Source organism: Antrostomus carolinensis, unplaced genomic scaffold (genome assembly GCF_000700745.2).
Source record: "Antrostomus carolinensis isolate BGI_N321 unplaced genomic scaffold, ASM70074v2 scaffold15906, whole genome shotgun sequence".
NCBI lineage: Eukaryota > Metazoa > Chordata > Aves > Caprimulgiformes > Caprimulgidae > Antrostomus > Antrostomus carolinensis.
The window spans coordinates 78,415-104,488 of NW_010319953.1; the positions used below are offsets into that span (position 1 = coordinate 78,415).

At 35.9% G+C, this 26,074-nt stretch overlaps 1 protein-coding gene across 1 annotated transcript in view; it reads right to left on the reverse strand.

The window, feature by feature from the left end:
• The window catches only part of LOC104526098 (mirror-image polydactyly gene 1 protein), a gene marked incomplete at both ends in the record, with an annotated part of 91,150 nt that extends 65,554 nt beyond the window's left edge, over positions 1-25,596 (reverse strand). Inside the window, 6 exons of the mRNA XM_010169455.1 lie at positions 3,151-3,321; positions 3,581-3,614; positions 9,108-9,237; positions 21,535-21,640; positions 22,560-22,695; positions 25,410-25,596. Coding sequence (XP_010167757.1) covers positions 3,151-3,321; positions 3,581-3,614; positions 9,108-9,237; positions 21,535-21,640; positions 22,560-22,695; positions 25,410-25,596 — 764 coding nt within the window. The remainder of the gene's footprint in view (positions 1-3,150; positions 3,322-3,580; positions 3,615-9,107; positions 9,238-21,534; positions 21,641-22,559; positions 22,696-25,409) is intronic.
• Positions 25,597-26,074: the final 478 nt, after the last annotated feature.

Genomic DNA, 26,074 nt, shown 5'->3' on the forward strand with positions numbered 1-26,074 from the left:
AATACATACTAAAAGTAGTATCAAATATTTGAGTTTATACCATTTTATTTGTTTTCACACATACAAAAAAGTAGTTTGCATATTTGCTCAGCAATCTAGTGAATGATCTAAGATTACATACACATGCACAGCTCAATACAGTGACAGAAGTGCCTCTATCTGCTTCCTAGTAAGAAGTGACATTCACATTTGAAATCTCCAAAAAAATATGCAGATGTTCTCAGGTGTTACAGCTCAAAAAAACCCATTTTCATGACCTTTCCAAGACATGGAGAGTGCTCTTCATTTTTTGAAGAATAAAAAAAATATTCAAGTAAAATTCAAAATAGAAGAATCACAACTAGCTAACCACTGTCAAGTATGCTGCAATAGCAGCCCAGTTAAACCTTAGCAGCAAAAGCACTGCCATACTGCATTTCAAAGAGTATCTGAAAGCATCTGTATTTACTTGGTCACAAGAAATGTACGGTTTATAGAATGTCCATTCTCTAGGAATGTAACCTATTCCTTACTTGAAATCAAAGCAATGTGTTTGAGCTGTGAAGGCTTTTGTGTTATTGTTTCTTACTGGAAAAAATCAGAAATCCTACAAGTAAAATCCAAAAAGCCAAATACTGCTTATATTCACTGTGTTCAGTTGTCAAATGCCAGGTTATTGTGAAGAAAATAATAAAGAAGGATAACAGATGCAGCTCCATTAAACACAGTCAGTCCAAACCCTTATTACCATACAGGCAGTTCTCTGTCCTATGGAACCGTTTATGGTGGTCACTCAAATGACATTGCTGTCTCCAGCACCACACAACAGCAAGTGGGAACAGAGCAACATGTTATTCACACAATGTGTCATGAAGCATTTAGCTTCCACTGCCCAGTGACCTCTGAATTTTCAAAATGCCTTTTCCAGAGGATAGCCACAGCACGCTAATGGTTTACTCTCTTCTTGCTTTGTTTTAGCTTGTTCTCATCAACCCCCTCCCCTCATATATGATGTCACCTCCATCAAAATGAAAAAGACCTTAACTTGCAGATGTTATGAATGCCTGAGGCGGCCCTAGATCTAACTTTCAATAATTTGCATTTGTTATGCTAAGCATATACATCCCCTGAATTATATCCAGTCCCTTTGTGGTCTAATGTAGGAATCCCTTTCTTATTGTTCCTGCTGTTAGCACTGTAATAACTATCACTATCGCTTGTTAACAAAAGACTACTAATAATTCAAGTACAGTATGAATTCCCAAGGAATCATCAAGTGAGAAATGCAGGTTGAAATGGTAGCTTCAACTCCAAGGACCTATTTTCTAGATTCAAGAGTTACAGCTGTAAAAGCGTCACATATGTGAAAACACAACACATGATCAATAGAGTTCTATTAATAATAATTAATTTAAACCAATAGTATTATAAATTGCAAGTGGTATCACAGTAGCACAGCTAATACCAAATGTTTAAATTTTCATTTGGTGGGGATTTTTATTAATTTACTTTTTTGGTTGCACTATCTATTTAACATTACCTGTACTTTTTGCTGACAGGCCTAAAGATGGCTTTGCTAGTTGTGGCACTTGAGCCATTACTATATAAAATAATTATCTTTATTAATTTCCAAGCTGACTACTTGGAAAAGATTATTCCTTACCCAGGCAGCTTAAAAATCAATTAAATTGAAATGTATATCAAAATACCCTACAATAACATTCTTCTGCCTTTTATAAAAGTTTAATGGTCCAAGTATGTCTGAAAGTCCACTTCAACAAAGAAGCAAAAACTGACAAAACAAAAATTAAAATATCAGAAGATCCTTCTCTTTTGCTGAAAGCTTTCTCTTATAAGATGCTCAATTGTCAGATGCCCTGTGCAAAGAAGATAAACTTTTGGCAGGACTGTTGGATATTTCCCAGTTGCTACACTGTTCATCATTATTATAAAAGCAAAGGAAAGTAGACTGAAAAAGTAAAGTTCCACCATTAACATCTTCCAACATTAACAGGCTTTGCAGTGCATACTGGATAGACACACAAAATACTTTAAGCATCAGGCAGATGAGGCTGTCAAGGTTAAAGTAGGAGAGAATGCAAAAACAATGACTGTAAAAAAAGTGAAAATTACAGCGTATGTAAAAAGGGCTCTTTTACCAGAAGACTTCTCAATACAACATAAATTCCATCAACATTACCAATACACTCAAGATCACAAACCTGACTTTAAATCTAATAAAATTAGTTAGATGTGGGCTAACACTGGTAACTCACATGAAAAATCTAAATTTTCAGTATTGGAAGAGTCAGATGAAATTTCTTGCCTGGGATGAATACATAAGGACTTTCATCCAGTCTAAAATCTTGTGTTCTCCCAGGAGATATATCCCTTACTTGGACTGCTCCTCCCTACAGCCTGTCCCTATTGAGCTAAATCTAGGTTAAAACCCAAGAAAGAAAACTGTAGGGGAAAAAAAAAACACAACAGAAAAACTCTTTCATGAGATGGGAAAAGCAAGGAGACTCTTCATATGGTAAAGAGAATGAAGACAATAATGTTTTGAGAAAATAGGAAATTGCCGGGAATAAGTGAACTGAGAAGAAAAAAGGACCTTGGATTCTTTCAAGTCATGTATCAGAAGCACAAGACTTGGAGAGTCAAGGACCACAGGCTGATTTTTATCTCCTGAATGCAAAGCAACAAAGGGAGGAATTGCCTGCATTGTTGCATGTGGTACTGTTATCTTACTTTAATGTATATTTCTGCCACTTATAACCCTTTACAAATTCTTGAGTCCCTGTTTACTGTCATCCAATGCATTATACCAATACAGCATACAGCAAAACTGAGCTCTTACCTTTTTAGATTGGTCAATACACTGAAAAATATTTTTTTTAAAAAAGGGGACAGCTAGTGAACAGGTGCAAAAATTACAAAAATAATTAATAACTTTTCTCATTAAATGCATTGATGGCATTTCAATGGATACTACTATCATAAAGCAACAGTTGATCATTAATCACTCATTTACTGCTTGGGCTCTCTTTGACATTTTCAACAGAGAAAAGTAAATGAAATAATTTTCTTCACCAAAAATAAAGTAAAAAAAAAAAGAAAAAAGAAAAAAAGAATTTGGTATGGAGTGATTATATACTTGTAGAGACTTACTTGAGACAAAGCAGCATCCCGTTGTTCTATTACTGCATTCATTTCTTCAGCTATTATTTTCTTTTTACGTTCTTTGGTCTTGTGTATTCGATTCAGAATTATAGCTCCATTCTTCAGTATATCTATCCCTGTGTCTGCATTGTTTATTCTGTTCAGTAATTCCTGTAATGTCTACCAGCAGCATTATATGTTAGTCAGACATGAAGTTTTAATATATTTTATTTAATATAGGGTTTTAATTAATAGGCACATGTGAATTGTAAATTGACTGAGTGAAGTTATTGAATTTTCATACTGCAGCAAAGATGTACATTATTAGTGTGTCAATTCTTCTTTTTCCCACATCTTAGTTCTTGAAACCCACTCAATTGAACTTAAGCCTCTAAGATATAAGACTGACATCAAGAAATCTCCTCAGAGAATGGCTTACCATGTCATTTTCTTCAGGGTTAATATTTTCTAGCCTAGAAAAAAGGGACACAGAAAGCCTGATCAGTAGCATTTCCTTAGTGCAGCAAAATGAGTTCGCTTTTTAAATCTTTAGAACCTCAAGTAATTTCATTCTACTAGTCTTTAGAGTCAGCCATGACACTGAACATATTAAAGTGCCACCTGCTCGACTCCATCTTTCAATAATGCTCCATATCTTCAGCACTGACTTCAGACTGTTAAGTTATTAATGTTTACTGCTATATATGACTACAAGGATCAATTGTTCATATGTGCTTAGATGAAGAAAGTTCCCCAGTGATAGAAATGACTGATGCTCTTATTTTATTTATTTCTGGGCTTACAAGTTTTACCTGACGTGGTATTTTTGTTGTTCTACAGCACCCCAAATGAAACAGGACAGGACTTTCATGGATTTTTTTTTTTTTTTTTTCATTTCAAGGTAATTATTTTTCCACCTCTCTCTTACAAAATGAGGAAAACCACCTAGTTGAAGTTTCCTTAAAAATATCTTTATTTTATATCTTGCACAGAAAAGCAAGCTAAGCTAAGTCTCTGCAAGGTTCTTATTTAATTCTGGAACAACCACCCCCCACACTTTCCTCCCTTTCTATTTCAACAGAACATATATTGACCTGTCAAATACAAAGATGATACAAGGAATTTAGTCATACAGCACTGAACACTGGCTGCGCAAAAGCAGTGAGTGATAGCACAAAAATCTAATAAATGGGATAACATGCATTTTATTTTACCTAAGGTTAGTTATATGGACAGCATATTATTTAAAACACTTGTGTGTATTTGAAAAAGGAAGAGACCTCTTTTCTGGAAAAACAAGTATACTAAAGTTACCTTACCACTCCATTGCTACTTACTTAATGGTGACTTCTACTAAAAGTAGGTCTGTCACTAGCACATTGTATTTTAAAAGACAGACTTAGTACCGTTAAACATCTACAAAACAGCAACACACATTTTTTCAACAGTGCTGTGACAGGTGCTGCTCTGAAGCCAAGATTTTAGCTAGCAAACATCACAGAGCACTTGACAGCACACTAGCACCTTTTGCATTAAACTATTAGTTTTACCAGATAACAATACATAAGGCATAGTAAATCAACCAGTACAGAAATTAATTCTTGAAATAACAAATAAATAATTCAGAATGTACTAACAGCATACAGCAGCTGGTATATTTATGTGGAATTCACAAGCAGTAATTACTCCAAGATACACAGTCAGCATCAGAACTAAACAAAACAGTAAAAGCTAACCTTTGCTGGGTTGGACTTGTATCCATAAAGTAACACAAATCATAAAATAACAAACATATTTTAAGTCAAATTCTCAGAATTGGCTCCTTGACTTGGCCCCTTGTAGAGCTCCTGCTTTAGACTTTTACATTGCTCTAAGTGCCACTTCATGTGGGACTTAAAAATGGATCTCCAGCTAGTTTGTATTCACAATGAAAGGAACGGTATTTGTCAAAGTAAATTGGCAGTACTGACCCAGCTTCTCCAGAGGACTTCTATCGTGCTGAAAGTGTGGGTCAACAAAATCACCCAGACGACCAACAGGCTGGGCAAGCAAGACACCTCAGGGAGAAACAGGAGTGGGAAAAAGAACAGGGCCTTCTAGTATAAGTGTAGCCCTTCAGCATACTGCTGCCACAAGGGATCTTTCCGTAGGCACACATACACCTCAAGTGACAGTATTTTTTGAAAAGCAGCATCCAGAGCTGTGTATTTGCTCTGCTGTGCACAGGAAGTAAGTGACCCTTTGATCGCCCATGATTTTAAACAGCAGTAACCAAGGATTCCTCTTCCTCCCATTTCTACACACATTCTGCTAATGTAATCCCTAGGGCCAAGAGGACTGAAAGAATTTTGGTTGTTACCGTTTAATGACAACAGAATTGCTCCAGCTGCTAATTTAAAGAAAGCATTAAAGCATTTGATAAAGGTTGTCTGACTGCTCAATATTGCCCTCTTGTAGAGATGTTTGATTGGAATAAGTCCAAAGCAGATGGAAGGACTGACCTATGCTCTAAAACTTGATGAGTGTGGTACAAGTAGCCAATGTTCTTTAAAAAAAGCCAAACCTCTATGCACTCCACATCTGAGACAGAGAACTTGACCTTTTGAACAATCAGCATCAAGAAGAAAATATTAAGGGTGGTAGCTAGAAAAGTTCCACGATCACAGAAGAAACTCCAGAATTAAATAAAACAAACCAAGTCCCTCATCACTCACCCCATCTTCTCTGCTCCTTCCAAAGGACTAGTGGAGTGGTGAGGTGAACTCTCAAAAAATTTCCATTCAGCCACAGTAATAAACTACTTAGAATAAAGAGGTTGAGAAAATGGTTGAGACTGTTTCTGAGAATGCCACACCTCAACTTGACTCTTCTCAGTTACAGCTTTGGCTTGCTCCTCCCATTGCAAAATGACAGACATCCAGGCAGATACAGAAATGCATGTCTTGTCACCTCAGCTGAGATGTTACCACAGTTAGTAAAGATGCCCAGTGTTCTGAAAAGTGCTGGAGCCCGGTTGGTGTTCCAGCAGGAATCTTGGCTTCACTCAACCTCTTCTTGTTTGCAGGGTGTACGGCTGCATGAATGAGCAACCTGTAAGCTTAGAATAAGTGGACCAGAAGAAAAGCAACAGCGTGACAGAGGCAATCCTGCCTTCTTGGTTCTGTAATGCCTGAAGATTTCAAAATCAGCGAAGAACTTTCTTCAAAAAAAAAAAAAAAAGAAGACAAACCTCCCCAAACAATAATCACAAGAGGAAATGTTTCACTGTACCATACCATTGCTCTTTTTGGAAGAAGTACCACATTATCTAGAAGGTGCTGTCACATAGAGGACTGATATGGGTCAGGGAAGAGCTGTGGTCAGCTTGACCTTGGTTAGGTTACACAAATGGATGCAATCACTGTGGGCTGAGGTAACAGTGAATACAAACTGGTGGAAAGGACCAAGACGTCTTTGAAGTTTCTTACACTGTCTGACATGGCTTAAGACATTCCTATCAAACTTGCAGTTTGGCTGAGTGGGTGGCGAGGTAAGGAGAGAGGCATATTAAGACATCTGATACAGTGAACATGATGACTACTTGAACATAAAGAATGAGTTTTTCTCCTTTTCAGGGGATTGCACATTATCATTAAGTACTCACTGCATGGATGATTAACAACCTTTACAGTGGGAACAAATGAAGCTTTTGAGCTCTCTGCCTTTGTGGCTTTTGTCCATTAGGATTTTTCTTTTACTGCTCTGGTGACTGACACTGAAACTATCAATGAAAGTAAAAGCATGTAACATTTTTCAGTACCCTTTAGCGACATCTTTGTGCCGTATGGGAGGCATAAACCTGTTTGGGATCTGCCTAAGGATTTTGTTCATGTCCAGGATGCCTCCAGTGACAGGTCACAGAGCAATCAGGACATGAAAAGACTTGCGTATGACTCTTCCCATTGAGTTGTCATTGCCACAATCAGCCTCTGTAATGCAGAACAGGAGAACCTGGAAAATACTGTAAAATATGATCTTACAGTACATATACAGCCTGGCAAGGACAATTCTTTTGGATTAAAATAGTTTTGTCCCTAAGTCTTGCGTCCTGCTGTTGGCTGTTATGACAGTAAATATCACACAGAAGCCTGACCTGCACCCTTGCAGAATATACAGGAAGAAATAGTAGCTACAGACAATGGCTCACTGGTTTATGCAAAGAGGAATGTGTATCAGGTATTGAACCAACAGTAGCTGGCTAGCCCATCACAATTTTGATCTGTATTGGGTTGGTGTTCCCACAGAGAAGTCTCCTATGCCAGTTCCAAGACTGAGAATGGCATTACGGTATGAGGCCTTTCTATAAAGCATCAGAAAGAGCACCCAAGTGGATGACAGCAACAACAATGTAAATTCTCTAAATGACAACAAGGTGTAATAGCTTGGCTCCAAGCTATCAGCCAAGGGAGTTATTGACCCTCTCCCTGGAGCAAGTACCTTTTTTGTCATTATGAGTGTATCCAGTGCCTTCTGCAATGATATTCTTTTGGGGAAGGTAGTATGCATGTTCTCCAAGAAATGGAGTTTCTTCTCTTTTCTCATCCTTCTGCTTAGAAGTGAATGGGTGTTCCAGTACATGAGTGAAGCAGACAGAAGGGGTTGAAGGGAAAACAAGTGAGGTTTATTTGATGTTTGGGGCCATACAAAACTTTCTTACTTTCTTTACTCTTGTAACATATGAAATTAGAAGAGTGACAGAAGAAATTGGAAAGACCTGAATAAGGCTCACAGTTATGGTGCCTCTTATGGGAATTTAAAGCACACTTGTAATCCTCAAATACTGTTGCCCAAAGCAAGATTTCAGATACAAGTACACCTACAATGGGTTCTGTACAGACATTTAACAAACTGTGCACTAATTCTCATGGGAATGGACTCTCCTGCTGTTGAGCCATACTTACAGGTTGTGACAAACTCTAGCAACTTGGAAATTCCAGAGAGTAACAGTGCACAAACTATGGGCAGATTATTGAAATTTATTCAGATAACATTCTCTGGCCTTCCCTATGAAAATACTAAAAAGAAGACGATTGGTACACTGCCATAAAGAGGAAAATGTGCTCTTAGTAGAATCAATTATTTAAAACATAATTGCCTGCCATTTAGTTAACTAACAACTGCACCTATTCAGTCTTCTATCATGAAAAACTTCACTGTTTGCTTTGGCTTTCTCTTGGCAGAAAACCAGGAGAAATTTCTCAGCCACTCTAGACTTTGGGGGACTACTCTTTGGGAGACTACCATAGATGGTAACCAAGATGATCACAACTTAGATGGAGAAGGATTACAGGGAGAGGCAAATTGTAGCTTCAAAGCTGCCTATATCTCGAAGTCAGAAAATAAACTGTTCTTGATTTTCCTCTCCTGATTTAACAGTTTTGTTTAACATAAGATTGCCTATTTCTGTTGTGTTAACATGGCATACATAAAGCTCTATGAAGTATTAATAACACTCTTATTGCCCTACAAACTGCTCCTACCCTAAAGATAAGAAAAACCCCATATAGTTTTACTATGTCACCCACATCATTAGTAGACATTTTGCTGAAAGAAATGTTTAGTGGGCTTAAAGGCTTTATTGATTTCCTATATATTGCAACTTCTGACTGACATTCTGGTACTCCATGTCAAAAGATCCCTATAAAATGTCACATTTGTCTTATTTATCCCTGAATAAATCAATACTAAAGCTTTTTATTATATTTTTAATTTTCGTGATCAAAATTATTCACCTTGCTCTCAGTCTCCAGAGAAAAATACAGTCTTACAGGATGGCTAACAAATTAACCAGTAGCACAGTAAGACTAGCACCACCCTAGTATCTCATTGTAGAGAAGATTGTGCTAAAATTTCCTATATAGCCACTGTTGAGCAGTCACAGACTGACAAAACCACTCTTTTGCACAGGGCAGGAAATGTATACTTACTCTTTGAGAGACTCTTCTAAACGCTGGAGTCGTAGAAATGCCTCGTCTCTCTCTTCATTGGCTAACCTAAGCCTTGCCATGACAGCCTCATCACGTTCCCGTTGAGCAGAATAAACTTCTTCCACCAGACCTGCAAAAGTAACCAGTGTATTTAACAAACAAGTTTGGTAGGATAAATGCACTTACATGGGCCTTTGGCCAGCATCTCCTAAAATCAAGATTTCTCCACTGACCTTGGATTACTCTGGATAAGGTGTATATTACTCTTCAGATACAACACTAAATTGCTGTTAATTGCTAAAATGAACACTTTAAGGAATGAAATAAAGCTATGTGTTTTAAAATTCACCCCTATATAATCAAACAGGGTAAGGGAAGTTATTTGCTTTGCATTCTGAATACTTGCTTAATGGCAAAGTAATTCTTAAAGCTCAGAATCATATAAGGCAGGAGTAGGTTTCTTCAGGACATGGCGTTAAAAGTAATGATCGATTAAAACTACTACCATCACGCTGCTTCCTATCAGGGTGGCACTCTGATATTAAATATAAAAAATTCTAATATTTTCATAGTCTGTTTCTGGTATCACAAGAGTGGCACAGCTGGCATCTCTCCTTCTCTGCCAAGCCTTTACTTTATTGTGTAATATACTATTATATTATCTGTTATGGCATACGTGGACCTTGGAGCATTAGGTGCCAATAAACTAAGATTTACTGTCTATCCTTGGGAGCGAACTAACACCTTCAAGTCACTCCTCATCCTAAGCTTACATTTTCTTCCTGTCTCTCCCCTGTCAGTATGTCTAACACCATCTCTGGCACACTGCCAGAATCCTTACCTCCACCCTGCCTCCACTAAAATCTTTATTCATACTTTCTTCATTTCCCTCTGCAATACTGCAAATCTCTCCTCACAGTCATCATAAAACCCCGCAGTTGAAATGTCTAGGGACTTTCAGGATGCCATAGCAGGACCGCTGTCACTTCAAGACAGAGGATATCCTCTCTGATTGCCACAGGCACCTCCAAAAAACTCAGCTGAGGTCTGTAGGTTCCAGAATTCTCCATGTTCTCCTTTTAGTCTGCCTAGCTGTTGTTTAACCAAAGTCTCCTAACACCATGCTACACTATCTTTCAAATTTTGGCATTTATTTCTCTAGAACCTTCTATATTAAGCCAATGCTGGTGGGCTTCCTTACCCACTTCAGAACTCTGTGTTCCTCTGAACCACTGCTTCAGTCATTAAGATCTCAAAGAAAGGCTTCCTTCCCCTTCACTTTAGCCTAGAGCTTTATCCCGCCATTCTTACCTCAACTGAGATCAACTTTGTTGCCTTTATACGTTAAGTTGACTTTTACTTCACCTTTGTACACTATTGTACAAAAGCTTCATAGTGTGATATAACATGAAACACTTTATGGTTCTTCACAGAACAGAACAATAGGAACATTTTGGTAGCAGCTATATTGCTGGCACAGAATATACTTTATCAGTACCAAAAAAACCCCCCAAATTCCCCAACCAACTGAAATACGAAAGTAGCATGTTTCCATACAGTTCACAAACAGCTCAGATAACCAGGGATGTAAGACAAGTGAGAAGATGAACAGAAAAAGTGTCTGGAGAAATTAATTAGGAAGATGTTCAAGGTAGGAAAGAAATTCTCTTGTCCTCAAGCTGGGGACAACAGTGTTACTGAGAAATAATGAAGCAATTTTTGCAGGTCTAGCAAAAGGTTGCACAATGACAACAGACTGGACAAAAGAAGACAGGGAAAGGCTAAATGTTACTTCTGGAAGTGCAGTCCAACCTCTTACAAAAAATCTGCACAGGAGCTGCAAGCCTAGTCATGAGGCCAGAGCTGTAACAAGTTGCATCCCAACAAAAAAAAACCAAAACAACAAAAAAAGAAATTTACACAAAATTTAACGAACACTGATTTAATTATCTTCTATTTAAGTATTTACTTGTTCCACAAGAATAGTGTATTTTTTCTTTAAGATCTATTTCCCCTCTTTGCAACAAGAAAGCTTTGGTTGATATGGAATGGAAATACTAAGGCATGAGTAAACCAGCTGCAAAACTGCATGCATGCGGACTGGCAGTCAGCAGTAAGTTTGCAGCACGTGCAGAGGATGAGTCTAACGTCTGCAAAGGTAGGTGGCTCAGCAAGAACAAGAACAAATTGTATGAGGCAGGCTGTCATTTCAGCTCACCAGACTTCCACTTACGTTGCTGAGATCTATGATGGCAAAGAACCTAGTGCCCCAGCATTAACTGCCTGGGTAAACCACAATGCAAGTGCTATGTCCCAGCTGGATCTGCAATACACAAGCAGATTAATTCTGTATGGTAATTATTACCTATCTGTACCCGAATATATTTGTTTACTATCATTTTTTCCAGTAAATTATGTCCGTTTATCTAGCATCACGCCAGAGACGCTGCACAGAGAATCCTTTCCATAAAGTTGCAAGTGGAACTATGCAATTTTCATAATGAAAACAATTGCTAGGATGAATAGAATGCTGCCTAAAGTAACTAACAATTTGGCACTTATTACTGTTCTGGGGTTAACTAGTTTCCAGATTGGTTAACTTCATTCTGGTCTCTGTGTGCCTCCCTTCTTTCGTCAGACTTTATAACATCCCCACCTCAGCATGGAAAACAACAATTTGCTACAGTGGATCCAGAACATACAAGTAGTGTGTTTTGGTACATCTAATTCCCTCTCTCTGTAACTATAACCAGTGGTAGTAATGACTATACGGGCTTTTTAAAAACAGGTTATTGCTCATTCGTCCTTAAACCAAAGTAACGTGTATATATAACAGTATGAAAACATTCCGAAAAAGAGATTTTTCAAGTTACTTAAAAGTCATGCTTATCTCAAATATTACCATTTCTGATACCAGCACAGAGACTAATTGCCTTGAACAGTGAACCCTTCTGCCACCCAAAGGTCCATTACAAAATACTGTCTTTTAACTGCTGGCTATGGAAAAGTGACTTAAATTGAGCAACTCTTTCTTGTTATTTTCTTATCCTTACACTAAACTGAGGCTTTGGAGTAAACATCCCAATGACCAGATCCACTAACTACATTTAAAAAAAAATTACAGTAGTTCCATATCAATTACAGGTGTTTGGGTTTTGCTTCTGTTTCTTAAAAGTAATAGTGCAAGTTAATTTCTTCACATTAAAACAGATCAGGGAGAGTGTAGAAAATCACGTCAGATGCCTACATGGTAATCTAAGTTTAAAAAAAGAAAAAAAGATACTTACCTACATGGCATTTTAATGTAGCAATACTAACATTGGCCACAAGAAATTACTAATTTAAAAAATACTTACAGTCCTCATCTAACTCATTTTAATGGTCTACAGAGGACTAACTTACCTGATTCCTTTACCAGCCAAAGCTTCTGCTGAGTTTAGGTTAAACGATTCTGTTATCCAATGCCTATACAATTGTGACTCTTTTTAATATTTTACAAATTCCTCTTTTTAATATTATATGGAATACTACAACAGTTACACAGTTGTGGGTAGTATGTGGGAAGTATGATATTGTTAACAATAACGTCCACCATTCAGACTAAGCCATGGATGAGTCACAAGTAAAAGTTCAGGGCCATAGGGATCACCGAATTCTTCAAATAAACCACCGAAATACATAGACCTTTGGGTTGCAATGCATAATAAAAACAGAATATTTTGTCTCATATTTAGGAAAGTATGTGAAGTATAAGCTGTCTAATTAAAAGCCTATGAGAAAGTGACATAAAAATCCTCCATATTAAAAAAAGTAAAGAAAATACATATTATCATCCCTATGCTTCTTAAAAATGGCAGGCAAAAATTAATTGAGAGTAACAAGTTAGGCTCCTGAGTCCCATTCAAGTTATGGCATATCCAGCAAAATACTAGCCCTGTACTGGCACACTGACTTGATGCTTGATCCAATGAAAAAAGTCAACCAGCTACTTAGTCACCAACTGCTCTGGTCGACACCACGAGGTTTTTCTTGGAGACTTTCCAATGGCGCACCAACCAACCCTATCCTGTTTATCTTGAGGCCTGACCAAGAAGAAACACAAATTCTTGTAGAACTCAGGTTTCAAGCAAGAAAATGACACATAAAAATGAAGTATAAATATTCAAGTATTTAACTAAAATGAATTGTCTCATTTACTAATTCATATACATGACATTTAAGAGTTAAAATATTTAAATCCCATAGTGCTAAATTAAGAAAAAAACCATTATTCTCCAATACTTGCAAACATTGTCATATAGACAAATATGACATTACTATTTCGTTGCATAAACTTTATTTGCTTTGGAATAATTTAATAACATCTTCCTCCTTGTAACTAAAACCCCTGCATACTCTAAAAGAGCTCTTTATTTTAAAAGAATCATTATGCTAAACTCATCAATTCTAAAACATTTTTAGTTTTTAGTAAAGAAAACAATTGTAAACAGAGAGCTTTTGTAAGGTAGATAGCTATTACAAAGTTCACTTAGAAAATCAATATAGCATTTTAGCTGGAATTTGCTCATTAAACACCCACAGCTCTAATGCAAATTATGATGGAATGAATAAAGCAAATACATATGCTTCTTTCTTTTTATTAAATGTAAAATCTACTGTTAATTGCATCTGGTATGTCATATAAACTTTTCTCCTTAACTATTAAATGGAAGCTTTTACAAAAGTCATTAGAGATTCTCTTTCTTTGACTTGTATAAATTTCAATATTTGTTCAGTAAAGGTTCACAGCAGTTAAATTACATTAACAAATATTATTAGCTACTATGTAAGCCAACTAAGTAAAATACTTATATTGCAGGTAAAACAAATCAATGGATGTTTACAATAATATTTGGATATGTCCATTTTTAAACAAGCTTATCAAATATCATGTAATTCTTAGTCAAATGAGAGAGACTCAAAGTAGATTTTTTCTTCCCAAATACTCAAATTTGTTTAGTAAGCTAATTGTTTTCTAATATGGGCAAAAGTAAATATGAAGAAGATGAACCATAGTGACTATGAGTTTACTGAGTCAAGGCAGTGTACATATTTTCTTAGTTGAACCTGATTCTTTTGGCAAACCTATCTTCTACACTTTTTAAACTACCTTTAAAATACAGCAGTATTGAGAGGGTGTGTTGGAAATCATTCTAGTTTAAACAGTGCTTCATGATTTTCCAAACAACAGAACTTTGGGGGAAGGGAGGGAAGCATGGTTCCCAGGAAAAAAGTCTGTTTGCTGATTTCCTAGAGGTCATCTGTGTAAATAATAATAAAAAAAAAAAAAAAAAAAGGAGAGGCAAGAAAGAAGAAATTGTCAGGACTTAAAATATCTATGGCAGCAGAAATCACTTCACATAACTCATTAAAAAATTTAAAATCCACAATACAGACCAGACCTTATAAGAAAAAGATGAGAACACTACCCACACCGCTATCTCAGAAGACACTTTTACAGAAATAATAACAATATTTTGGACTTTGCAAGGTGTTTGACATTAACATATGTGATGAAATACTGCTTTTGGCTTTAGACTATGAGTTTAAAAAAAAAAAAAAAAAGTGATTCAAGAAATAGTACCATTAAAAGGTTGCTAATTGTTTTTGCAACATGCACTAGTTACAGTGATCAGCTACTTCCAAGAAAAAAAACACGGTGAGAAAGTTTTTTCGGTTAATAACAATGTATTATTGCAGAAGGTCATGGTTTTGCAGTTTAAGATTTAGTATTCAAGATCAGTGGTTGCCGAACAATAAGTGACTTGGGATTTTCTTTGGCATTGATTCTGGTACATTCAAAGTCATTTTGCTAGTTACAACGTTACAGCAACAAGAAATACAGATGAGATTATATGTTTTTACAAAAAAGGCTCTGAGCATCTGAAACAGTCAAGAATTGACTGAAATAATAATAATTAATGACTCAAAAAAATTTTTGATGTATGATTTGACTTCTGCTTCATACAGGTATACAGCTCTAGCATAGCACTGAACGTTGAACTCATGAGAAAAATGAAGCAAAGAAAATTTTCTGTTTTCTGCCTTTTGCAGATGTATATTATTCTGAAGGAAAAGTAGAAACATGAAAGAACTTGCTTGGCCAAGTCATACTTAGAATTCAAGATTCCTGTAATGAGTTGCTTGTTTATCCTGTTCAGTTGCTCCCATTAAAAAAACATCCGCTGAAATTTATCCTACACAGAGGTTTAATTGAAGCTTTTTAAGGATTTTTGTTTTATTTTCACTTTGAATTTCTGAGTAGCAGCTACACAAACGTGAGGAATTAGGGAATACTGGGAAAAGAGGTGCAAAGACTACCTGCCTTCTCATTTTCATCACTCCTCCCATTCTGGTCCACCATTGCTAGGTCTTTGTCTGTCTAATCACAGGAGGACTTGGAAACCACCCTTGTCATTTCCAGATGGGCCACTATTATTAAATTTTACTTAGCCATATGGATATATGCTTGTTTTCCTTACAGAAATACAAACATGTATGTATTTGTTATCCGGTCATTTTAGAAATCAAAATCCTTTGAGACTTCTTTCTACTAGATTTAATGACTATGTTTACAATTCTTAAATAAGAAGTCGATTTTATCATAGCCAAATAATAATAATAGAAAAAGATTTACTGCACTGCTATGAAAGCCTTTAAAATGTGTCATTAATTGGTCTCTGCGCGTACATGTTACAAAATGCAGATAATCCCTAGAAATGTTCAAAGCCTAAGGCCCTTACACAGTTGTCATTCAGGTTAATGGCAAACTACCATGAGCTCCAGGGCTGACGGACTTAAAAATAGTGCTGAAATGTTCTATTACAAAACAGACAACTTAAGTTCTTAGCTTTTTTTTTTGAAAGCTACCTTTCCTTTATTTTCAGTTATGACTTATAACTGAAAAATAAAAGCAAAATAGTGATAAGAAGATCATAGGAAAACTACTTTAGAGTTTTCACCAGTCTATACCCGGAATTATAGACTACAAGTAATTTACACCTAAATGTGACTTTATAGATAAAGCAATCTGAACAAACACTGATAGAACACAGCGACTTCTTTATTGCTTTGTGTTTGTTGTATGTATTTAGCACATAGCATTCATCTGCTCCTACATTTCCAATGCTATAAACACAGTGTTCTTAATAAAAGGCTAAAGTTGCTTAGTGGCAGCTCTGCATAGGGTTTTCTTTGTGTACTCAGATCCCAATTCAATTAAAAAAAAAATAAAGTGGGAGAGAATAGGACAGACTATTATACACAGACCCCAAGGCAGTTCTTGTGAAAGCCAATCCCTGTACAATACTTAAGCCTCTGCTTCTAATACACTAAACAGAGCTGACTTCAAAATTCAAAACATAATGCTGCTAAACTTTTTTTTCACTGAATAATTACTGATGCCTAAATATTTACTTTAGGGGGAAAAATACAAATGTTGCATTAAAGTCTGCAAGTTATAATTTGTCAGGTTAAAGACAAGGTTTTGTAATACCCCAAGAAATAGATTATTTGCAGACCTTTTTATTCCTGAATAAAACCTAATTCTTCATGTTCATCTAGCACCACAGCAGGGAAGAGAGAAGGGCCAGCCTAATAATAAAAAAAATGCAGAAGACACTAGCTTGTTTTTTTACAAACAAGCTCCATCCATAAATAGCTTAGTAATTCACATTTTAGCCTATGCCAGCTCATCAAATATTGTACTTCAAAAAGCTGCATGCAACTTTTTGACAATCAACAATTCTGACAATCTGAAGGTAAAATTACATTGTTTCAAATTTAAGTTGTTAAAAATTAAGCTAAAATGTTCTCAGTCACAACACTCCCACCTTGGGGGGTGTTTTCTGTCCTTTAGATGGACTGTCTACCTTCCAATACAGAGGATTCAAATCTTCCAGCTATTTTCAAAATTCTGTTATTTACCAGGAAATATTTTGAAAATATATTTAGGAAATAGTATTTACATATAATATATATAAATACGCAAATGAAGGATGCACAGAAAAGTCAGTTAGGGAAGTATATGCATTGGCTCCTTAAACTGTAAAATATCATTCATATTTAGGTTTATAAACACAAGGGTTGGGAACTATTGAGTTCTTTTGGCTAAAGCCCAATATTGGCCTTATTTCAGTTTAATTGGAAGAAGATCTTGAATTCATCTTCTCCATGAGATATCAGGAACTTGGATTTCTATTTGTACCAAAGGTTAATAAGAAATGTGTCTGCAAAAGTCAAACAGCATTAAATACCAAAAACTGATTATTATTCTGCAGGAGTTGCTCTGTCATTCATAATCTCTCCATGCTCCAACCTTCCACAGCTAATCTTTAATGGATGACATGCAAGAAAGAAAAATAACATCTAAAAAGGGACTCTAAAGTGAGCTTTGAAGAAATGGAAAATACTCCTGTGCTGGAAGTTATTGCTACCCGAAGTTTATTACTGGCAAGATTACTTATTTCCTCTTACTTTATGGGATATTAATATCAAACTAACTCTACGCTAATAGCCACTTGGATATTTGTTTTCACTTTTGCTGTTAAAGCTATTGCATATGCATTCAGTAATTATTTTTCAAGTTAATTTAGGAAACTTTAAATAATGTTCATGAACATTTGCAGACTGTATTAAAGAATTCCAAAACACCACAAATGTTAATTCTCAACATTTTTGTAAAAACAGACCTAAAAAAAGGAACTTAATTGTAGGTATATTGCTGTAGCTTCCAAGAAACTTAAAGCTGTATAACATATACAACAGCATTAGAAGTTCTGCTTTCCTCTTTTTCCACACTATATTTCCTATCATTACCCTGGTCTTTTAGAGAGCATCTGTAGAATGCTAATAGAGTTTCCAGGCATTATAGGTGATGTGCAACACCTAACAGACCTAGCAGGGCTGGACTCAATCCACTCCTTGCTGCTGAGTTGACTCTGATTTTAAAAGTATTAAATGCTGGTAACATTACTATTAGATATTGTCAAAAAATCCCCACAGACTAGCCCTTGTTACATAAAGGCTTAAGGATAAATATTTTTTATTATATTTTCCTTCAGAATTATTCTTAGTCCCAATATATAGCACTGTGATACCAACAAAAATATTTCAAGAGTCGAGGTTCTGGTACCAATTATGGTATGTTTTGTTGTAGTAATGGTCAGAGTTACTGCGGGAAGACCAGGGCTTTGATACTTTTCCTGTCTAGAGAGGCTAACCACTAAGCTCTATGATTCTCACCTACACTTAACCAGCTCTTTCCTCTAAAAGCTCCTATATACCCCCTGTATAATTCTTCTGTTAGGAAAAAAAATATCACCTGTTATGTCCATTCTAAGTGAGATCTCTTCTCTCTGCTAGTTCTTTTGAAGACTTACTCCTTTGCAACACCTCTATCCTTATCTTCCAGTTTGTCCTCAGAAGATGTATGCTTCTCCCTTTCCCCTCCCACAGAGTGCACCCATTCTCTTTTCTGTTCAACTTATGAAAGTTCTGCAGTCCCACATTTCAAGACTTGTCTGTTCTTCATAACTAGTTCACATGTGGTGTTCCCTTTATTCCTTACATTATACTAGTCTCAGTTCTTTTATGATGTGTTCTTCCCTTGATTTTCCCAAGGTTGCTTCCACTTCTGCTCTTCTTCTCCTCTTCATGATGGGGAGTGAAACTAATGATACCTTCTGACATTGGCTTATGAGAGGAAATCCAACAGAAGAACAATGAGGAAACACCGGGGACCTGTGCAATTACAACTGCCAGAAACCACCGTCTCTAATGCTTAAAAGCCTGTAATCAAAACTGCGAATTCCCTAATTTTCCTTAGTCATAACTACCTGACACAGACAGGGACTCAAGGAAGTTCTAAAATCCATTTTCCAGGCTAGTAAAATGTAAATATAAACACCTTCTGAAAATAAGTTATTTACTGCACACAATATTGAACATTCTCTTCCATCAAGTATATCTTCTGCCTTAAGTCTACTTTTTCTTATTTTCTCATTAAACTTTTCACAAATTTACACTTTACCTCTTCACTTCTTCCTCTGAACAAAGTAAAAATCATTAAGTAACAAGCTTCACGTTACTTGTTTATGAAGACTGTTGTAGCTTCATTTTAAAATGGCCTTTGTCTTCAGCTTTTCTGTTCTTTCCATGGGACTTGTTTAGATAAAACCCAACAATTACAGTGTTACATTTTAAAACAGAATTGTAATATTCCTCAAAGTAGATAACATTTTTATGGTGTACCTTTCTGATGTTTTTTACAATATAATATTGTGGAGTCATTTTCTTATCATAAAGTCGGTACTAAGTAATAATAAAAATGCAAACACCCATATTTACAAGCTTCACTCTACCATGTGTTACACACTGCAGTAATTAAACATTAACTAGCAACATGAAATCACAGCAGCATGTGTTCTCCTTTCCTCAAAGGACTTAACACAAGGGGAAAAAGTTTTTCCTTAAACACACTGTGTCTTCTTTACCAGGTTCTGCTTGTCCATTAGAACTCTCCTCAAACCTTTATGATAGAGAGACACATAGACCTCCACAAATTCAACTTGGTTCTCATTATTCCAGATTTCAAAACATTTATCCAAACTTGGTAACACTCTTAGAACTGTAAGACAGGAAGCAAAAAACCCATGAAATATTAATGATGCTTCCTTTTTGCAAACAACTTAAGCAGTAAGGAGCCTCTTGCCCTCTCTCTTAGCATTTAAAGAATTTTATACTTCCTGAACTCATAAAAGGAGAAAAAAGGTATTTTTTTAAAGGTCATTCTTTCTACACATTGTAGCTCTCATTAAAATTTGGCTTATTTTTCCTTTTAAAATGGAATATCTGTTAATTATTATATTCGTATTTATGTCATATTGTTTTGAAGAGAATAATATGCTTGGGACATAATTTCTGTTTAAACAGTAGTGTAGGAAGAAACAATTTACTAACAAATATTTCAACCGTGCCCATAAAAATGAAACTAAACGTGTTTTGGACACACCTTTTGACACACATTTCTTTCCAGGTTTTAATGAGCAATGAACACCTATATCAAAGATAGTCTTTTTCTATTACAGGTACAGAGGTAAAGCACTATGCAAATATCCAGGAACAAACACAAAGATTGGGATTCAACCCAAACAATTGGCATTAGCTTTCAGCTGCTGGATATAGCTATGATATGCAGTGTGTTTTGGTTTTTTTTTTCTTCTGAAAATACAGCAGGCAGTCTATGTAAAATGAAATAAGAACAAAATTATGCCTGTATTTTAATTTGTTTCCTAATACGTAGATTGGATTTGCCTTTCCCTTTCTTCACCACAGAAAATCTAGGAACTCTCTCTTTCATCTATAATATACAAAGAATACTGTACTCTCAGGAGTTTGACATTAAGTGGAAAGTCATCCATCTGCTTTTTCAGATGGAAAGTTTATTTTCTGCTCCATTTTCCTGAAGACAGCCACTCCTCTCTTCAGTACCAGTATTCTGGGGACAGGTATTAGTACTATTAATACTATCTGAAATGTGCAAGGTCTACAGGGACACAATTTTACCTAGCTTACACTTTATTTATGAACAAACGATACAATGAATTTATAAAAGCACACTCATTAATTTTTTTAAACACTTGGAGAAAAACCTCAGAGTATTTTTCATCCACTGGGTACACTGTACACACAGTCACTTTTCAATAATAAAAAAAAAACTTAGCTTCATTACTTTAGAAATTTCTGAAATTGTAGAATACAAACAGTCTTCATTCTTGTATGTCTACCCAAAGAGCAATTAACAACAAATATAAGTATGCATTTACTTTCAACTATAAACTTAAAAGCCTTTCATTTTGGGAATTTCTATAAACTTAATTCACTGGAGACACATCATCATCAGACAAAAATTCATTATCACTACCAAAAGAACAGATTTTTCAAGAAAAGTGCAGGTCTCCAGTTGAGGTGAATGTGTGACTATCTCCATAGACGGGGAGGGGGTAGTATTGCTCTGAACGAGCTAAAACAATAAGTGGTATTTGAACTGCTGGTTGAAAGGTAGAGGCACTGGTAATCATTATTTCCCCTTGTTTGTTCAGGACCTTCCAACAAAACAAACAACCTTTTTGTGATTGGATTGACATGGTGTTAACAATGCATTTAATGCCCAAATCAGTATGAATACAGGTAAAGCTCCTGCTAATACCAGTACCAGGATGTTAAAGCCACCTATTTTCTAAGCAACTCTAAACAGCCACACATAAAAAAAAAGTCAAATCTTCCCTCCTTTAGCAAATAAAGCTAACATTCACTAGGCCACGTCATATAGCAACCGCGGGTTCTGTATGAGCCATACAGCCATCTGTTAAACGCTCGCCTACTGTACCTGCAATCTTTTCTGCAATCTTAGCTTCTGTAGCTCTCTCTTGCAGTTCTAAGTCCAGTTTTATTGTCTTCATCTCCTTGTCCTTTTCAGACAGCTTATCTTGAAGCTGAATTGAATAAATGGACAGTAAGATTCTTACCTAGTTGAAACAGTGAACCAGCTATTTTAACCAGAACAAAATTATAAATAATAGTTTCTTATCTCCAAAATACAAACACTAAGCAATATAACAGAAGTTCAATTAAATATACTTATTTATTTAAAGGACAAATGTTAAAAATACCTTTTTTATCATCTGCCCTCTTTTGCTCTGTGAGACAAGCAGCAATGTGTGTGCCATTATTTTTATTTGGGATTCTCTTTTTCAGGTATCACAACCTGTGGTCTTTCTCACCAAGGAAGTTCAGAATTATGTGGAATATAACGCAGGTGGAGTCTGCATGAGTAGCCTATCTGCTACCAAGGGTACTGCCATCACAGCCTAAAGAGACTGTGGGGTAAATGCATAATTTTTCATGTGCATTACCAGATAGAAAGCTGGTATTCTTTCACATGTTGAGGCCTTTCTTTTAACTGTGAATTCACTAAAACTATTCTTAGACAGATATATGAGCTTGCCACTGAATATTCAATGACACTTCATGGAAGGACTATAGACTTTTCTGTTGTTTAGGCTCATGCAACCACTACCAATGCTGGAAGCAATGCAGTGTGCAAGTAGGATGGAGTACAAGCTCCAGATTCTATTAATGAAATCCTGGCCTAGGTTTTGGTCTTCCTTGTTTTTCATCCATAGTGCAAGAACCTATGTCACTGATTTAAAAGGTCAAAGGGTAGGATGAAAGATTTTCTTAATTCCAGAAAAGCAATTGTCAAGCAGATACTAAGAATCCAAAATTACAAGAAAGCTATTGATTGGTGCACTAAAATAAATAACAAAACTAAATTAGGAACAGTTTAAAATGTATGTTTTGTAAGACAACCATAGAAGAGCAAATACTGTGATCTGAATATCTCAATTGTACCTTTTTATTTTTGGCCCTCAGAATGTCCAATTCTTTTAAAAGGAATGCAGTTTCTGTTTTTCCACCTAAATCTGCATCATCCTTCCATGAGGATATAAATTCAGGGAGCATCCTGTTAGCCTTTCTTTCTATGGTGCTGTGTTTAGGAGGAAAAAAAAAAAGATAAAATAATGCAAAACCAGTTCGTCCCCACTCCCCGCCTCCCCCTCCCCCCCCAATAAATACAGAAAGAAATTATCAAAACTTGTTAACCATTTTAAATGTATTAAATAGCCAGTAAATGGGATGTCCTTCTATCGCTTCTTAAATCGGTAATTCTGAAAAAAATCTGTAAATCTGGGATAGTAAATAAATATAACTACAGTACTAAAGCATAAAACAGAAGAATTTAAATTGGTTATGAAGCCTATAAATAGAAAATACTTAAGGCAAGCAAATATTAAAAATGTGCTTAACATGGAGTGACAAAGTAAAGAAACATTTGGGGATCAAAATGATGCTCAGGTTAAAAGAAAACAAACTCTTCAGTAGATGAGAATTTTACATCCTTTCAGTAGGACATACAATTCCACATGAAGTAAAATAAGAATATCCAGAAGACAAAGTCTAGTTCATCTTGAAGAAGTTTATAAAAAAATAGCTTTTCTAAATATTATAACTGACAACAGGAATTCCATACTGTATACCACTCACAGAGTTTACTCACAGAGTTTTAAGCTAACTTATTTAGCCATAGACAGAGAAAAATAAGACAAGATTCAACAGCCACAAAAATTCTGCCTCAAGGTAAGACTCTTATAAAACTCCTTGGTTATCCATTGATACTCAAAGATAACTCAGATCTTACTTGTAAGATGGCAGCAAAATCCATAAATGAACAGATTAGAAGGGAGATTAGCAAATATTTTTAACATTTGCTTCCCTTAAGCGTTTTCTGTTTACAGTCTTCATAGCCAATGAGTCAGAAGAAGTAGCCACAGAAAAGCTATACATTTTAAACTCCTATTTCTCCTGTATATATTACTTTCATTATGTGTAATTCATATTCTAGGAAGAAAAGGAAAGCTATCTGTTGCTCCAAAGAGTCATTCTCTTAAGTAGACAGTTGTTTGTACTCAACCACTGCTTTCTTCTCCTGCTTCCATTAGATTTATTTTCTCTATGGTTCTTTAAGAGGGAAGTTAAGATCTGTACTCTGCCGGCAAACTATGGTGCAACCTAAAGCACATCAAACATAGACAGCAAGGGGATTCACATCAAAAAAGTACTTAGTGCATTACACTATATGTGGGGTGGAAGAGTGATTAAACTGCTTGTCTTCACTTTTAAGATCTTTGAAAGCCTATTTCATCTTTGCTCTGTCTAGCAAATATCATTTGGTATTGTTTCAGACTGCAAGTGATAGATGTCTCTGGACACTATTGCTCAGACATTACAAACTTCAAGCTTTTTTTATGCAATTTTCAAGTTCAGGACATGCTTCCCATGAACAAGTTTGAATATACCCCATCATCATCTTTCAATCCATCAATCCCCGATGTCTAAAAGAAAACTTGACAGATCACATTGATAGTACACTAAGACCATCATCTATAAAGCAAACCAACACTGACTCAACATTTCCTGGGTTGTTCTACTTCAAAATATCTTCTCATCTTATATTCTAATTGCAATTTATTTGGGGAAGTATGGATTTTGTGCAGTTTATATAGTATTTACCACAATGAGTTTTTGGCCTATAGCTTTTAGGATCCTATATGCAATATATTTGCAGAGGACATGGTTCAACATGCTGACTGCTGTGGGAGGTTAATCTCAGTGTTCAAGACCAACCTGACTGCCAGTGTGAGCAGCACCGGTGAAGGGTAGGAGTAACAACCTTTGGCTGACCCTGTGCTGGGCTATACTTAATCACTCAGGATTATATTTGGCTTTTAGTACACGATGCATTGTCCTAACAACATATCTCAGGCCCTCATTCAAAAACAGGCAACAAGACAGACAGAAAATACTATGGACTTGTTTTGGCCTAATGAGTCACCACTAGATCGTACTAAAGATAACAAAACCAGGTGCAGAATTAGAGTATATTTTTCAAAAGTACATCATAGGGCTCTGCAGCCCTGATCCCATTTTCAAAAGCAACTCTGTCACTCTCAGCTAACACTTGGGCTTTAAAATGCCTAAGTTGCTCAAAACTAGTAGCATGTTCCCTAGTCAGCTGAGTATACCTTCTTCATATATTATGTCACATACAGCATGAGTGTATATGTTTCTTAAGACTGCAGAAGAGGGTCATAGCTCAGTATGGAAATTAATGACAATAAATAACCAAAATTAATGACTGAATAAAATCTTCAGAATTTGTATTAGACTTTTGAACTGTATTTGCCCTTCCCCAGATTGCTGTCATAGACTGCCTAGGAGGTAGTACAGCTCTTCATCTTCACTCTTCCAGCTTCATCTAGACTTCACCCTGCTTTATTCCTGCTTCCTACTCATTCATCATACTCAGGGTACACCATGCTTGTAGTGTAAAGCCACATATACTACTAGACTTTTAGATCATCTTTTCCAATTCTGTTCAGTATGCATTTTTAAAATTCTCTGGAAAGTATACAATGATTGAAACCATTGCCATAATCATATTTTCTATCAGAACTAGAGAATACAGTCGTGAAATGCAGCATTCCACAAGAAAAGAAGGGCAGATATGGTGAGTCTAAGTAAAAAAATGACATTGATTCTCAGTTGGGAAGTAAACTTTCACTATCTTTATCCAAAAATCTGTATGTCTATTGTCTACAATTTGAATCTAGGAAAACTATATATAGGGATATTTGCTTTTACCTTGATTCTTCAGGACTGAAGTTACAATCATTTGTGGCTCCTCCTCTTTGACTGGTTACTGGCAAATCTGAAAGCTTCAGTGCTTCGGTTTCTGCCTGGATGAAAAATTCTGGGTTTTTTTGAGAATTCTGATGAAACTGAAACTCAACACAGAAGTCTTCTTTTTCCTGTTCCAGGATGCATGTTTCTAATTAGAAATAGAAGCAAACACATTTTTTCATTTGGAGAAAAAAGAACAATCTTGAGATTTCTCATTTGAAAATGGCTTGCTATATTCTTATTTGTACCAGAAAGGAGAAAGTACTCTACTTTCAGAGTCACAGCTTCCTCATCCCACTAGGGAATTAGAGTGGTGTTACCTAAAGCACAGATGTAGGAGTTACAACCTATTTACTGGATTTTTCTCACAGAAACCCGAAAAATTCACCACCATTTCCTAATTCCTCTTGCCCTTACACGACACCTTAAATAATGCTGACCCTAGAAAGCTACCTACCTATCTTTTACAAAAATCAGCTCTATTCTAGTGAGATATGATGAATTTCTGCTGTAGACAGGGAAATCTGCAGGTTGTGAACTAGACTCTTACTTATATTAAGGTCTTTTTCAAATCCATTTTAGCTACAAAAGGAGTATCATCAAGCTGTAATTAGCAACAACAAATT